Genomic DNA, 13374 nt, shown 5'->3' on the forward strand with positions numbered 1-13374 from the left:
CTGTCTGGGTCTGGCCACGTAGTCTTCCATTCTCCTGTCCAAATCCACACATCTTCTTCTTGGTTTCCATTCCCAGCCTGGGCAGCAGGAAATGTCTGGCATACCTCTAGTGTGTTTAGTATCTAACTGTGATTGGTTACTGCCCTAATTACAGAAAAAAACCTCATGCTTTGCTCCTTAAAGCATGTGTGCGGCAGACTTCCACAGTGGGTCTGTTTTTCTCCTAGGCTGCTTCATATGTCTACCTTCAGGGCCATGTTTCCTCCTTGACCACTGATACTTTTAGTCTCTAACCCTGGCCACACAATATCAGTATCCACTCCTGTTCTTTGCTCACATTACCTTCAATACCCCTGCTCTCCTGGCTTCAGTGCATACAGGTCCTGTGGCCTCTGCTTTGGGTTCCGCCCATCTGTGGGGTTGGAAGGGAAAAGAACAGTTATTGAGCAGAGAAGCTCAGGCAGCAAGACACACAGACTTGAAGACTTTCCAAAAGCCATCTGCTACTAAGTATTAAGACCTGCTGAAAGCTGGGCACCAATGGCTTACGCCTATACTCCTAACTACTCAGAAGGCTGAGATCTGAGGATCATGGTTTGAAGCTAGTCCAGGCAGAAAAATCCCCATGAGATTTTTATCTCCAATTAACCACTCAAAAACCAGAAGTGGAGCTGTGGCTCAAGTGGTAGAGCACTCACCTTGAGCACAAAGAGGCTCAAGGACAGTGCCCAGGCTCTTAGTTCAAGCCCCACAAGTGACAAAAAAAAAAAAAAAAAGTCAGCGTCAGGATGGTGGTTCAAAGCCAGCCTGGACAGGAAAGTCCATGACACATCTCCAATTAACCACCAGGAAAGTGGAGGTGGCACTGTGGCTCAAAGTGGTAGAGCCCTAGCCCCGAGAAAAAGAGCTCAGGGAAAATGTTAGACACCAAGTTCAAGTCCCACACTGACAAAAAAAAAAAAAAAGGCTCAGAGCATGGTGCCGATGGCTCATACCTGCAATCCTAGTTATTGAGGTAGGAGTCTGAGACCTGAGGATTGTGGTTCAAAGCTAGACTGGGCAGAAAGTCTATAAAACTCTTAACTCTAATTAACCACCAAAAAGCCAGAAGTGGAGCTGTTACATAAGTAATAGAGCTCCCGCCTTGAGTAAAAAAGCCAAGGCACGAAGCTCAAGCCCTGAGTACCAAGCCCCAGTACCTATAGGGAAAAAAAAAAAAAAAAGACAGGCTCATAAATGCCATTGAGACCTCTTGTCCCAGATCTCATAGGTTCTTTCTATGCTTTTTTTCTGGTCTGAGTCAGGAAAATGATGATAGCAAGGAGGACCTCCCACCAGCCCCACGCCCCACCTCTGAGACAATTAACAAGTATCCAAACTCCCTCTTTCTTTCCCTGATCTGACTCAGCCACGGAAACAAGACACACACCCCAGTCAGGCCCTGAGAACAGAGATGTGCTAAATCAAACACTTAGCCCACACCATCTCTCTCCCAGGACTTTGGGATTTTTTTTAAAGAGCTTTAAGATTAAATTTATATATCATATACCCATGGGAAGTATACAATGTTTATTTAAGTAGTTGTACAAAGGGGTTTTGATTCAACAAATCAGTTAATGAATACCATGCATCTTGATCAATGTAAAATGAGTGATTTGAGTTATCTGAGTTATTACAGGTAGTTATACTCCTGAAACTACTACAACCAAAGTACAGGACATTTCCATCATCATGAAGCCCCCCATACCCCTTCCTTCCTTCCTTCCTTCCTTCCTTCCTTCCTTCCTTCCTTCCTTCCTTCCTTCCTTCCTTCCTTCCTCCTCCTCCCTCCCTCCCTTCTTTTCTTCTCTTTCTGTGCCAGTACTGGAGCTTGAACTCTGGGCCTGGGTGCTGTCCCTTAGCTTTTCACTCAAGGCTGGAGCTCTACCACTTGAACCACTGCTCCACTTCCAGCTTTGTGGTAGTTAATTGGAGATAAGACTAATGAACTTTCCTGCCCAGATTGGCCTCACACTATTGATCCTCTGATCTCAGCCTACTGAGTAGCTAGGATTACAAATGTGAGTCACCTGGCTTCTCCATGCTCTTTTCTATAAGAGTTTTATAAACTTTGTTTTATTCTTCACACGTGTAGGAATAGAAATTGTTAGTTCCAGTTCACAGATGGGTAAACTGAGATGCTTTGGTGACCTGCCTGTGTGACACAGCCAGAAAGAAACAGAGTGAGGATTTCAACCAGGCCAGTGTCACCTCAGTATTGATATCACCTGAATGTGCTTCCTCCCAGGGGTCCCCAAACTCTGGGTAGAGCAGTGCATTAGAGCCATGTACCCAAACCAGTTTCAGTAAGTTCATCTGTTCCTCTCCCTCATTTCTAAAGGCATTTTTTGGTTTTCTTAAATTAACTGCAGTCTGTGTTTTTCTCCAGTTTTTGGATTTCATTTGCTTCATACAATCAAGCATGAGACTCAAACTGAATTTAGAACCTCCTTGTCCATATGACCATATTTGTTCAGAACCTAACTAAACCGCTGGTTATTTCTGGCATGTCTGGTTGTCTTTTTTTAAATTACTATTTTTAAAGGCTGTGCAGCCAAGACTGGAGGAAAGAGGAAGGTGTGTGTGGGTTCCTAAAATGCAGCAATGAACAACATGGATCATGGCAGAGTTAGGAGTTACCACCCCAGGGCTGTAGCTGGTCCTGTGTACTTCAGGCCCTGGCCAAGTCAGGTGATAAAGTTACAGAGGAAGACAAACAAACAAAACAACAACAACAAAACAGTGGCTAAAAGTGAAAGGGGGAGAAGAAACTAGAAGATGTAGGTCAGAGGACACAACACAGCAGCTATGTGGGCTGAACAAGTCTAGAGACTGATTGACTGACTGAAATGGGGATCTATGTGACCCAGGTGGGCCTTAAACTCCTGGACTCCAGCCATTCTCCTGCCTCAGCCTCCTTAGTAGCTGGGATTGCAGGGCAGCATTGCGGTACCAAGCTCAATTTAGACATGAGAACTTCAAGTAAGAAAATTGTATTCATTGAGCCAGGTCACTGGTATCTCATGCTAGAAAGCCTAGCTACTTGGGAGGATAAGATCTGGGGATTGTGTGATTCAAAGCCACCTGGGTAGAAAGCTCTGTGAGACTATTTAGCCAGCAAAAAGCCAGATGTACAGATATAGCTTAAGTGGTAGAATGCCAGCCTTGAAAAAAACAAAACAAAACAAGTAGAGCACAAGGCCCTGAGTTCAAGTCCCAATACTGGCACACACACACACACACACACACACACACAAATAGATATGAAATTTATGCTAAATATGTTTTCATGTATTTATGAAAATAAAAAATCTGGTAATTGGGCTGGGAAGGTGGCTCAGTGGTAGAGTGCTTGCCTTTGTATGAGGCCCTGGGTTCGATTCCTCAGCACCACATAAGTAGAAAGAGGAAGTGGTGCTGTGGCTCAAGTGGTAGAGCGCTAGCCTTGAGCTGAAGAGCTGAGGGACAGCACCCAGGCCCAGAGTTCAGGCCCCAGGAACGGCAATAAATAAATAAATAAATAAATATACATACACACATATATATATATATATATATATATCCAGTAATTATGTAAGATGTTGGATATGGTGAATGTGATTCACTATGTATGTCTCATAACATCATGTACTTTAAATATACCAGATACAATTTATTTTTTAGGGAAAGGGAATGAGAAAGAAAAGCCAGCAGCACACCGGCCAACTTTCTCCATTTGCTCCAGAAATCTTTTTTTTTTTTTTGTCAGTTGTGGGGCTTAAACTCAGGGCCTGGGTGCTGTTCCTGAGTTCTTTAGCTCAATGCTAGCACTCTACCACTTGAGCCACAGTGCCACTTCTGGTTTTCTGGCAGATGACAGGCATGGACCCCCCAGCACCTGGCTGTTCCCAACTTCTATTTCTTCTGTTTTCCAAGAGTAGCAGTCAAATATAAGTGCACAGCTGCCTGTAGTTAGCACAGGTAGGGGGTGGGCGGGGAGTGGCCGGGAGCAAGGGGTGTAGAGGCTGAGGATGTTGAGGAATGGAATCAGAGCCATGGAGTCCAAAACACCAGGAGAGAATAGACATCTCACCGCCATGCAAAGAGCTGGGGTTCTCCAGCTTGTGTGAAGAATTTGCATTTTTGGTTGAAATTCAGTGAGTAATTTCACTGTTCCTCAATAGGTCAGAATCAAGCAGCTTGGGGTATTTTCTCAGAAAGAGGGTGCTGGTTCCAAACACTCACGGGACCTTGTTCATTTGGGGTCTCAGGAAAACTGAACCACATTGAGAATCTGTTAACTGAGCAGGAGGCAGCAAAAGCTTGGCTCAGGGGCCTGGGCTTCCCTCTGGGAAGACTTTGAGTAGCTCAGCATGCAGGATGTGCACACACATTCACACAGCAACATGAGCTGAGACTGGCCTGAAGAATCCAGAAAGAGGCAGGCCTACCCACAGCCCTTTCCCAAATTCTAGCTGTACCATTATAGAGCTCGAATTCCTAGACTTGAACATAGGGCCTTGTGCTCTCACTCAAACTTTCTTGTTCATAGTTGGCACTCTTATCCACCCATCCAGCATTTTGATGATTAGTGGGAGGTGGAGTCTCAAGCACTTTTCTGGCTAGACTGGCTTTGAACCATGATCCTTCAGGTCTCAGCCTCCTGAGTAGCTGGGATTACAGGTATGAGCTACTGACACAGAAGGAGGACTTGTGCAGACAGCCACTATCCTCAGTATGGGAACTCAAACGTCTTTATCATTTGTTTGCATCTGTCTGTCATGAATGGAATGATGACACTGGGGCTGATAGACTCCCAGACTAGATAAAGGTTTATAAAAACTGGCGTTCATCACTAACCTTTCCCCTCTGCACTCACTCATTCACTGAACAAACATTAATGGACTGTCTGGTGCCTTCCAGTACCTTGCTATGTGTTGTTTCATGGAGGAGCTGGGCAGGCCACAGGCATGGCCCTGTTCTGGGTGTCTGCTGGGTTACGCATCAGTCTCCAACTGAGTCCACACGGGGTCCACGTGCCAAACCCTCCTGGTATCTAGATGGGTTTTACCCTATCTATTTAGGGGTATGAAATAGCAAAGCATTGGTAGCTCATACCTATCCTACCTACTCAAGAGACTGAGATCTGGGGATCGCAGTTCAAATCCAGTTCAGGCATAAAAGTCCATGAAATTCGTATCTCCAATTAACCAGCAAAAACACAAAGTGGAGCTGTGGCTCAAGTGGGAGGACACTGGCTTTGAGGAAAAAAAAAAGCTAAGGGACAGCACACAGGCCCTGAGTTCAAGCTCAATACCACCATATACACATACCAAAGAAAAAGAATTATAGACTCACTGGGCACCAGTGGCTCATGCCTGTAATCTTATCTACTCAGGTGGCTGAGATCTGAAGATTGAGGTTCAAAGCCACCCTGGGTAAGAAAGTCCTTGAGACTCTTATCTCCAATGAAACACCAGAAAACCGAAAGTGGAGATGTGGCTCAAAGTGAGCAAAAAAGCAAAAGAGCTCAGGGACAGGGCCCAGACCCTGAGTTTGAGCCCCAGGACCAACCAAAACCAAACAAAAAACCCCACAAAGAACAATTAGCAGAAAAGTGAGATGGCATTCCAGAGGAAGTCTTCGCTTTGTGATTCTCAGAGAGAAATGCTGTGAACTGCATCGCCTCTGTCTCGCTAACTCCCAGTACTCAGTGAGGTCAGCATGTGACAGGCACTTGCTCAGGCACTTGAGAATAAGAAGGTAATTGACCAGGGGAGGCCCCTTCGTTTGGCTCAGACTCCCAGCATCCTTGTTGAAGACACCTGCGAGGAGCATCCCCTGCCCTGATGCAGGAAGTGTGGGTTTTGTTGAGAATGTGTTTGCCGTGCCGTGGGTCTCACAGTGCCCACCTGCAGCCAGCTCATTTTCACGAATAGAGGGTGGCAGCCAGCGTGGCCTTTGGCCTCTGAGTGTGCCTTAGAACCCATGTTTCCTCTGCAAACCTCGTGCTCAGCAGGTCCAAAGGAATATTGCAGAGAGAGCTGAGGGTGACAGGCCCCGATTGCAGGGCCCAGGGCAGACTCCAGCCCAGTCTGGGGAGAAGAGCCAGTGTTGGTGAAAACTGGCTTGAATGTTAAAATATGCCTTTATCTTTTTCTAGAATTACATTTGTGAGCCACTGGCACCTGGCTTGTGTTTTCATCGTCTCTGAGCTCTTTTTGCTCAAGGCTAGCATCCTACCACTTTGAGCCACAGCTCCACTTCCAGTTTTCTGGTGGTTACTTGGAGATAAGAGTCTGATGGACTTTCCTGCCTCTGTCTAGCTTTGAACCACGATGCTCAGATCTCAACCTCCTGAGTAGCTATGATTACAGGCATGAGCCACCAGCGCCCATTGTACTTCTTTGACCAGGAATTATTTAGATGTTTGGTATTTCTAAATGTATAGAAATGTCCTTATCCAGGTGCTGGTGGCTCACGCCTGTAATCCTAGCTACTCAGGAGGCTGAGATCTGAGCATCATGGTTTAAAGCCAGCCTAGGCAGGAAAGTCCATGAGACTCTTTTTTTAAAAAAAAATAAGTTTTTGTATTGTGAAACTACCATACAGAGGGGTTACAGTTACATGAGCAAGGTAATGAGTACATTTCTTATCAAGCATTGTTGCCTCCTCCTTTGTTTTTCCCCTACCATCCCTGCTCTCCCATCTCCACGACTACACTCCCCGACCCTCCGTCCCTGAGACTATCTCCAATTACCACCAGAAAACTAGAAGTGGCACCATGGCTCAAGTGGTAGATCCTTAGCCTTGAGCTGAAGAGCTCAGGGCAGTGCCCAGGCCCAGAGTTCAAGCCCCATAACCAACAACAACAAAAAAAGTCCTAGAAGGTTTTTGCCTGGTTGCTGTCCTCAAGCTTTTTGTACAAGGCTATCACATTATCCTTGGAGCCATAGCTCTACTTTTGGTTTCTTGGGAGTTAATTGGAGATAAGAGTCTTGTAGACTTTCCTGCTTTGAACTGAGATCCTCAGATCTCCACCTCCTGAGTAGCTAGGATTATAGGCGTGAGCCACCAACACCAGGCTGACTTTTTCTTGAGACAGAGATCTCACTATGTTGCCCAAGCTGGCCTTAAATTCTTCATCCTCCTGTCTTAGCCTTCCTACTGCTAGGATTACAGGAGTGAACCACCAAACCTGGCAAAATTGTATTTCTTTATCTAGGCCAACAATCTTTGTCTTTTGGTTGTAGCACTAATCTATTTATAGTTAAGCATCAATAGATTCGAATTTAGCACTACTGTCTTCATTATTTTCGGTCCCATCTACTCTCTGTCCTTTTTTCCCCCTCTGTCTTCCTGCCTACTTGTGAAGCTTTTCTTTTCTTTTTCTTTACTTTGATAGCACTAGAGTTTGAACTCAGGGTCTTCTGCTTAATAGGCAGGTGCTCTGTTTCTGAAACACACTTTTATCCCTTTTTGTGCTGTTTATGTTTCAGAGTCTCACTTTTTGTGGGTGAATGCTTGGATCTCAATCTGCCTATTTTAGATTTTCCATCGTAGTTGGGACAACAGCACACACTACAGCACTGGAGTCCTGCAGACTTTTCTGCCCAGGGCTAGCCTGAACTGTGATCCTCCTAATCTCAGATTTCTATGTAATTTAGAATGACAGGTATGCTAAAGTAACTATCAGTTGAGAAGCAATCTTGTGACCTTTTTTCACGTCGGCTGGTGGGCCTCAAACCACTATCCTCTTGATTTCAGCCTTCCAAGTAGCAAGGATTACAGATGGGAGACATTAGCAGCCAACTTTGCATTTCAGACAGGGGCTCCCTAACTTTGCCCAGACTGTTCTTGAGAGGGAACTTTCAAGCTTCCTACATCCACTATGTGAGAAGCTGGGATTATAAGTAGGTGCAACCACACCCTGCTCCGCATATTATTTTTATTTATTTACTTATCTACTTGGCTAGTCCTGGGAATTCAACTGTGGGCTTAGGCCCCTTCCTTGAGTTCCTTTTGCTCAAGGCTATCACTCTACCACTTGAGCCACAGCTCCACTTTGGGCTTTTTTTTTTTTTTTCTGCCAGTCCTGGGGGTTGATGGGGCCTGAACTCAGCCTGGGCACTGTCCCTGAGCCTCCTTTGCTCAAGGCTAGTACTCTACCACTTGAGCCACAGAGTTACATCTATTTGTGTGATACTGAGGAATTGAACCCAGGGTTTCATGCATGCTAAGCAAGCACTCTACCACTGAACCACATTCTCCCAGCCCTGCTTTTTTGGTGTTTAATGGAGGTAGGAGTCTCACAGACGTTTCTGCTTGGGCTGGCTTCGAACTGTGATCCTCAAAACTATCTCAGCACTCTCAGTAGCTAGGTTTACAGGCATGAGCCACTGGCACTCGGCTTTGACCTTTTGTTGTTTTGCTTGTTTTGTTTCTGGTGTTGGCCTTGGGCCTTGAACTCAGAGTCGGTCTTGTCTCTGAGCGTTCCTTCTCAAGGCTAGTGCTCTATAACTTCAGCCACAGCTCTAATTCTGGGTTTATTTATTTATTTTGGTCATGGGTCTTGAACTCTGGGCCTGGGCACTGCCCCTGAGCTTTTCAGCTCAAGGCTAGTGCTCTAGCACTTGAGCTACAGGACCACTTCTGGTTTCCTGGTGGTTTATTAGAGATAAGAGTCTCACAGACTTTCCTGCCTGAGCTGGCTTTCAACCACAATTCTCAGATCTCAGCATCCTGAATAGCTAGAATTACGGGACTGAGCTACCTGCACTTGGCTGACTTCTGGATTTTTGGTGATTAACTGGAGATGAGACTCATTGACTTTCCAGTCCAGGCTGGCTTCAAACTATAATCCTCAGATCTCAGCCTGAGTAGCTAAAATTATAGCTGTGAGCTGTAATTGACTTTTAATTCAGATGTTACATTCATCCGCAATTCATTCCCAAAATTCAAAGCCATCCTTTCTATATTCTGTTTTTTTGTTACTTTTCTTTGGGCTAAATAATGTACACTTTGTGTAAACTATTCAGGTCTGTAGTGGGAAGCAATGGCAAAGAATTTTTCCTGCTCCTGAGCTAGTATTTTCTCTGTTAGGCTTATTGCCTTTCACAAGCATTTCCCTTCTATCTTGAAGAAAGAATGATAGGCACAAGATAACATGGCTGAATGACGAGTAGTTTTACCTTGGTTTGTTTTAAAAATTGTGGTCTCGATTTTTCTTTCAAAATGTCCTATATCAAACTTCCTGGTGCCTGCACAATGTGAAGTCTAAATATTTTGAGTTCTATCCGAAAAAAATTGACCCTCCTGATTATCACCTGTCTCGTCTCTCTCCACACTTTTCTTCTCCCAGGATGCGTCTATTCCCAGCCCAGCCTTTTTTTTGGTCAGTTGTGGGGCTTGAACTCTGAGCCTGGGCACTGTCCTTCAGCTCTTCAGCTCAAGGCGAGCGCTCTACCACTTGAGCCACAGCACCACTTCTGGTTTTTTAGTGGTTTATTGGAGATAAGAGTCTCACGGACTTTCCTGCCATGGCAGGCTTTGAGCCGTGATCCTCAGATCTCAGCCTCCTGAGTAGCTAGGATTACAGGCGTGAGCCACCAGCTCCAGGCTCCAGCACACCTTTTCTTGAGGGGGAGGGGATGGAGGAAGGAGACAAGGATAGGCTAAGAGTTGAAGCAGGCCTCTCTCTACTTGGCTCTGGAATCTTCTGCTTCTTTTCCTGGAAACTAGATTTTGGAATTTGCTGCAATATACTATTCCCTTTTCTTTTCCTTTTTTTTTTTTTTGTCAGTCATGGGCCTTGAACTTGGACCTGAGCACTGTCCCTGGGCTCTTTTGCTCAAGGCTAGCACTCTATCCCTTCGAGCCACAGTACCACTTCCAGTTTTCTAGTGGTTAATTGGAGATAAGAGTCTCAAGAACTTTCCTGCCTGGGCTGGCTTTGAATCATGATCCTCAGATCTCAGCCTCCTGAATAGCTAGGATTACAGGCATGAGCCACCAGTACTCAGTTCCTTTCCCTTTTCTATGTTTGTTTGCTGTGGGTAAAATTTCTTTACTATATTTAGTATAGGTTCTAAGTTTAAAATATTCATATTCAACTGACCTTGGTAGCGCATACCTATTATTGCAGCTCTACTTGGGAGGTGGAGATTGAGAGGATCACAGTCCAAGGCCAGCCTGGATATAAAGTTAGCAAGACCTGTCTTAAGCAATAGTTGAGTGTGGTGGTATATGCCTGTCAACTAGAATGGGAAACATGAATAGGGTGGATGGCTGTCTAGGCTGACCTGGACATAAATGCAAGACCCTACCTCAAATCTAACCAGGATTCCGGGTGCTGGTGGCTCACACCTGTAATACTAACTACTCAGGAGGCTGAGATTGAGGATTGTGGTTCAAAAGCAGCCCAGGCAGGAAAGGCTGTGAGACTTTTATCTCCAATAAGCCACCAGAAAACTGGAAGTGGTGCTGTAGCTCAAGTGGTAGAGTACTTTCCTGCAAGCACAAAGTTCAAATCTCAAAAAAAATTGTAATGTCCCTCCCAATTTTCATATTCACCCACCAATAAAATTTTATAAGAGCCAGATACCCTATGATCCTGGCTATACAGGAAGCTGAGATCTGAGGATCACAGCATGAAGCCAGCCCAGGCACACAAATCTTAGAGACTCTTATCTCCAGTTAACCAGCAAAAAGCCTAAAGTGGAAGTGTGCCTCAAGCTGTGAATAGAAAAACCCAAGTGAATATGAGGCACTTTAGGGCTCAAGCCCCAGTAGTAACAAATAAATAAATAAGCCTTGTTTCTGTGTGTATTTGTGTGTGTGTGTGTGTGTGTGTGTACTTGCACACATGCTTTTGGTGGAATTTTCTTCCTTCCTTCCTTCTTTCTTTGATCTGCAGATCTCAGCCTTCTGAGTAGCCAAAATTGTAATCATTGGCCACTGGCTCTGAGTTCATTAATATTTCTACTGTTTCTTGTAGAAGTCTTGCAAACTTTTTGTTAAATTGTTCTTATGTGTTTTTTTATGTAGTTGTAAATGGCATCCTTTAAATTTTTGTTTTGTTTTCTCTTCATTGCCACCATAGAGATCTGCTTAGTGTTTTATATTTCATATAGACCCAATGTCCTGGGTAAACTCACATACGAATTGTAATGTTCTAGATGTGATTCTTTACGATTACCTGTGCGCATAATCATCGCCCGTGTGAAAGATGGCCGTCCTGGGCATTCTCTTCCAGTTTTGTGCTTTCTTTCTCCCCCCTGCAATCATTCTCTGCCTGATGGGTTTTCTTCTTTCTTTGCAGGTGAGACTGAGGCACATATCGATTACGAAGACAATTTTCCCGATGACAGATCTGTTTCATTCCGAGAAGTCATGGAAGATTCCAGAGCAGAGGCTGAAGAGGACAGGGGTCAAGAAGACACATCTGAAAAGATACCCAAACAGGACCGCCTGGTCCTAATTTCTATGGGGAGAGAAAATATAGCCCAAGAAAAAGCCTTTGTGCCAACCACAGGCTTGCCTGGCGCTGGGAGCAGTACCCCTACAGACTTGTCACAATCCCAGCTGAACCAGAAATCCTCCATCTGGTTTCCTGCTGAGACTTTCCATAAGTCAGAGTTGGAAAAGGAAGCCGACAATGGCACTACAAAGCAATTTTCTACTGGAGACAACCACAGTGGGATCAGCCTAGTGACAGGTGAACCTGAAACCAAGCTGATCTATGGTCATACCGATGGCCCCTCAGGACCATTTGTGGACAGGAACGACAGTAAAGCAGGGGACCCAGTGGTGAGCAGCAGTGATGAATCCTGGTTAGATGGCTACCCTGTGACCGATGGGGCTTGGAGGAAGGTAGAGGCAGAAGCAGAGGATGATGGGGACAAGAGTGATGGGTCAGTAGGACTGGATGAGAATGTTCCCGTGACTCCTGATCAGCTCTTTCTTGTAGAGGTTAAGAAGCCCAGAACTACCACTCACATGACCCACAGTTCAACTCTTCCACTGGCTCCCATGAATGTGTCTGAGAAGGAGCATCCGTATGATGGAGATGGGGATTTGACCACATATAAGTCAACTATTCCTTGGAGACTCACCACAGAGAAGTCTCCTCCAATGGCCACCCTGCCCAATGAGCACACCAGTTCTACCCTGGACACAATAACCACCATCACTGTCCAACAGGTTCCTAGCCACATGTTCTCAAGTAGCATGGCATCCACCCAACTTCCAGTAAAAACCACAGCTTCTGAGACCCAGGAGAGCTTCCCTTACCTGTTGTCTGAGGATTTCCTGGGACAGGAAGGTCCTGGGCCAGGTGCAAGTGAAGAGGAGTTTCTTCCAACCTTGGAGCCATGTGTGGGGGATGCATGTCCCAACCTCAGCAAAGGCCCTGTGATTGCTACCATTGTTACCATCCTGTGCCTGCTGCTGCTCCTGGCAAGCGTGGGAGCTGTGTGGGGCTACCGCAGGTGCCAGCACAAGAGCTCTGTATACAAGCTGAATCTTGGCCAGAGGCAGACCCGGCACTACCATCAGCAGATTGAGATGGAGAAGGTCTAAGTTGCCATTCGAATGGGCTCTCTGTGAGCCACTGGGTGCAGAATGAAGTGGGAGGCACACATCACACTGATAATTCACAAGAGTGCGGGTTGAGTGGGGCTCATCTTTTCTTCCTCAGGTTTTATTCTACAGGCTGAGTCATGACTCTGGAGGCAGGTAGTGGGGCAGGAAGGTTTGATGGCATCATTGATGTCAGCATCTCCTTAGTCATCTGGCCTGGAACTGATGCCCTAATCCCAGGTCTGGGTTTGGACCTAATTCCAACAGAAGGTTAAAAAATCACTTCTTGTTTCATCCAACTATTGTCTTTGATTTTTAAAGAAAGAAGATCCCTGTCCTGAAACTAGTTTTCTTAAACAAAGCCTTTGAAGGAAATGTTGTTTAGGATATAGATGTTTAGTTGTTGAATGGGATATGGAAGAATAATGAGTTATTTCCTTTTAATGTTGTGATATGGCTGAGGCAAATCAGCTAAGAACCAAGACATAGTCTAGAAACTAGGTTTCTTTTCACAGAACTGAAGGGTTTTTTGAACTTCTTGTTTTTATTTTTTTTGTCAGTTCTGGGGCTTGAACCTAGGGCGTGGGAGCCATAGATGAGCTTCTGTTGCTCAAGGCTAGTGCTCTACCACTGGAGCCATAGCTCCACTTCCAGCTTTTTGGGTAGTTTATTGGAGATAAGTCTCACAGACTTTCCTGCCTGGGCTGGCTTTGAGCTGATCCTCAGATCTCAGCTCCTGAATAGCTAAGATTATAAGGTGCCAAGCCTTTGCTTTGG

The 13374-nt window shown here is 45.3% G+C and overlaps 1 protein-coding gene across 1 annotated transcript in view; it reads left to right on the forward strand.

Moving 5' to 3' along the window:
- Susd5 (sushi domain containing 5) overlaps nucleotides 1-12786 on the forward strand; it is a 50087-nt gene extending 37301 nt beyond the window's left edge. Inside the window, exon 6 of the mRNA XM_042666429.1 lies at nucleotides 11339-12786. Within this exon, the coding sequence (XP_042522363.1) occupies nucleotides 11339-12597 (1259 nt within the window). The 3' untranslated portion in view covers nucleotides 12598-12786. The remainder of the gene's footprint in view (nucleotides 1-11338) is intronic.
- Nucleotides 12787-13374: the final 588 nt, after the last annotated feature.

This window comes from Dipodomys spectabilis, unplaced genomic scaffold (assembly GCF_019054845.1).
Source record: "Dipodomys spectabilis isolate Male_0828 unplaced genomic scaffold, ASM1905484v1 ptg000365l, whole genome shotgun sequence".
Classification (NCBI taxonomy): domain Eukaryota; kingdom Metazoa; phylum Chordata; class Mammalia; order Rodentia; family Heteromyidae; genus Dipodomys; species Dipodomys spectabilis.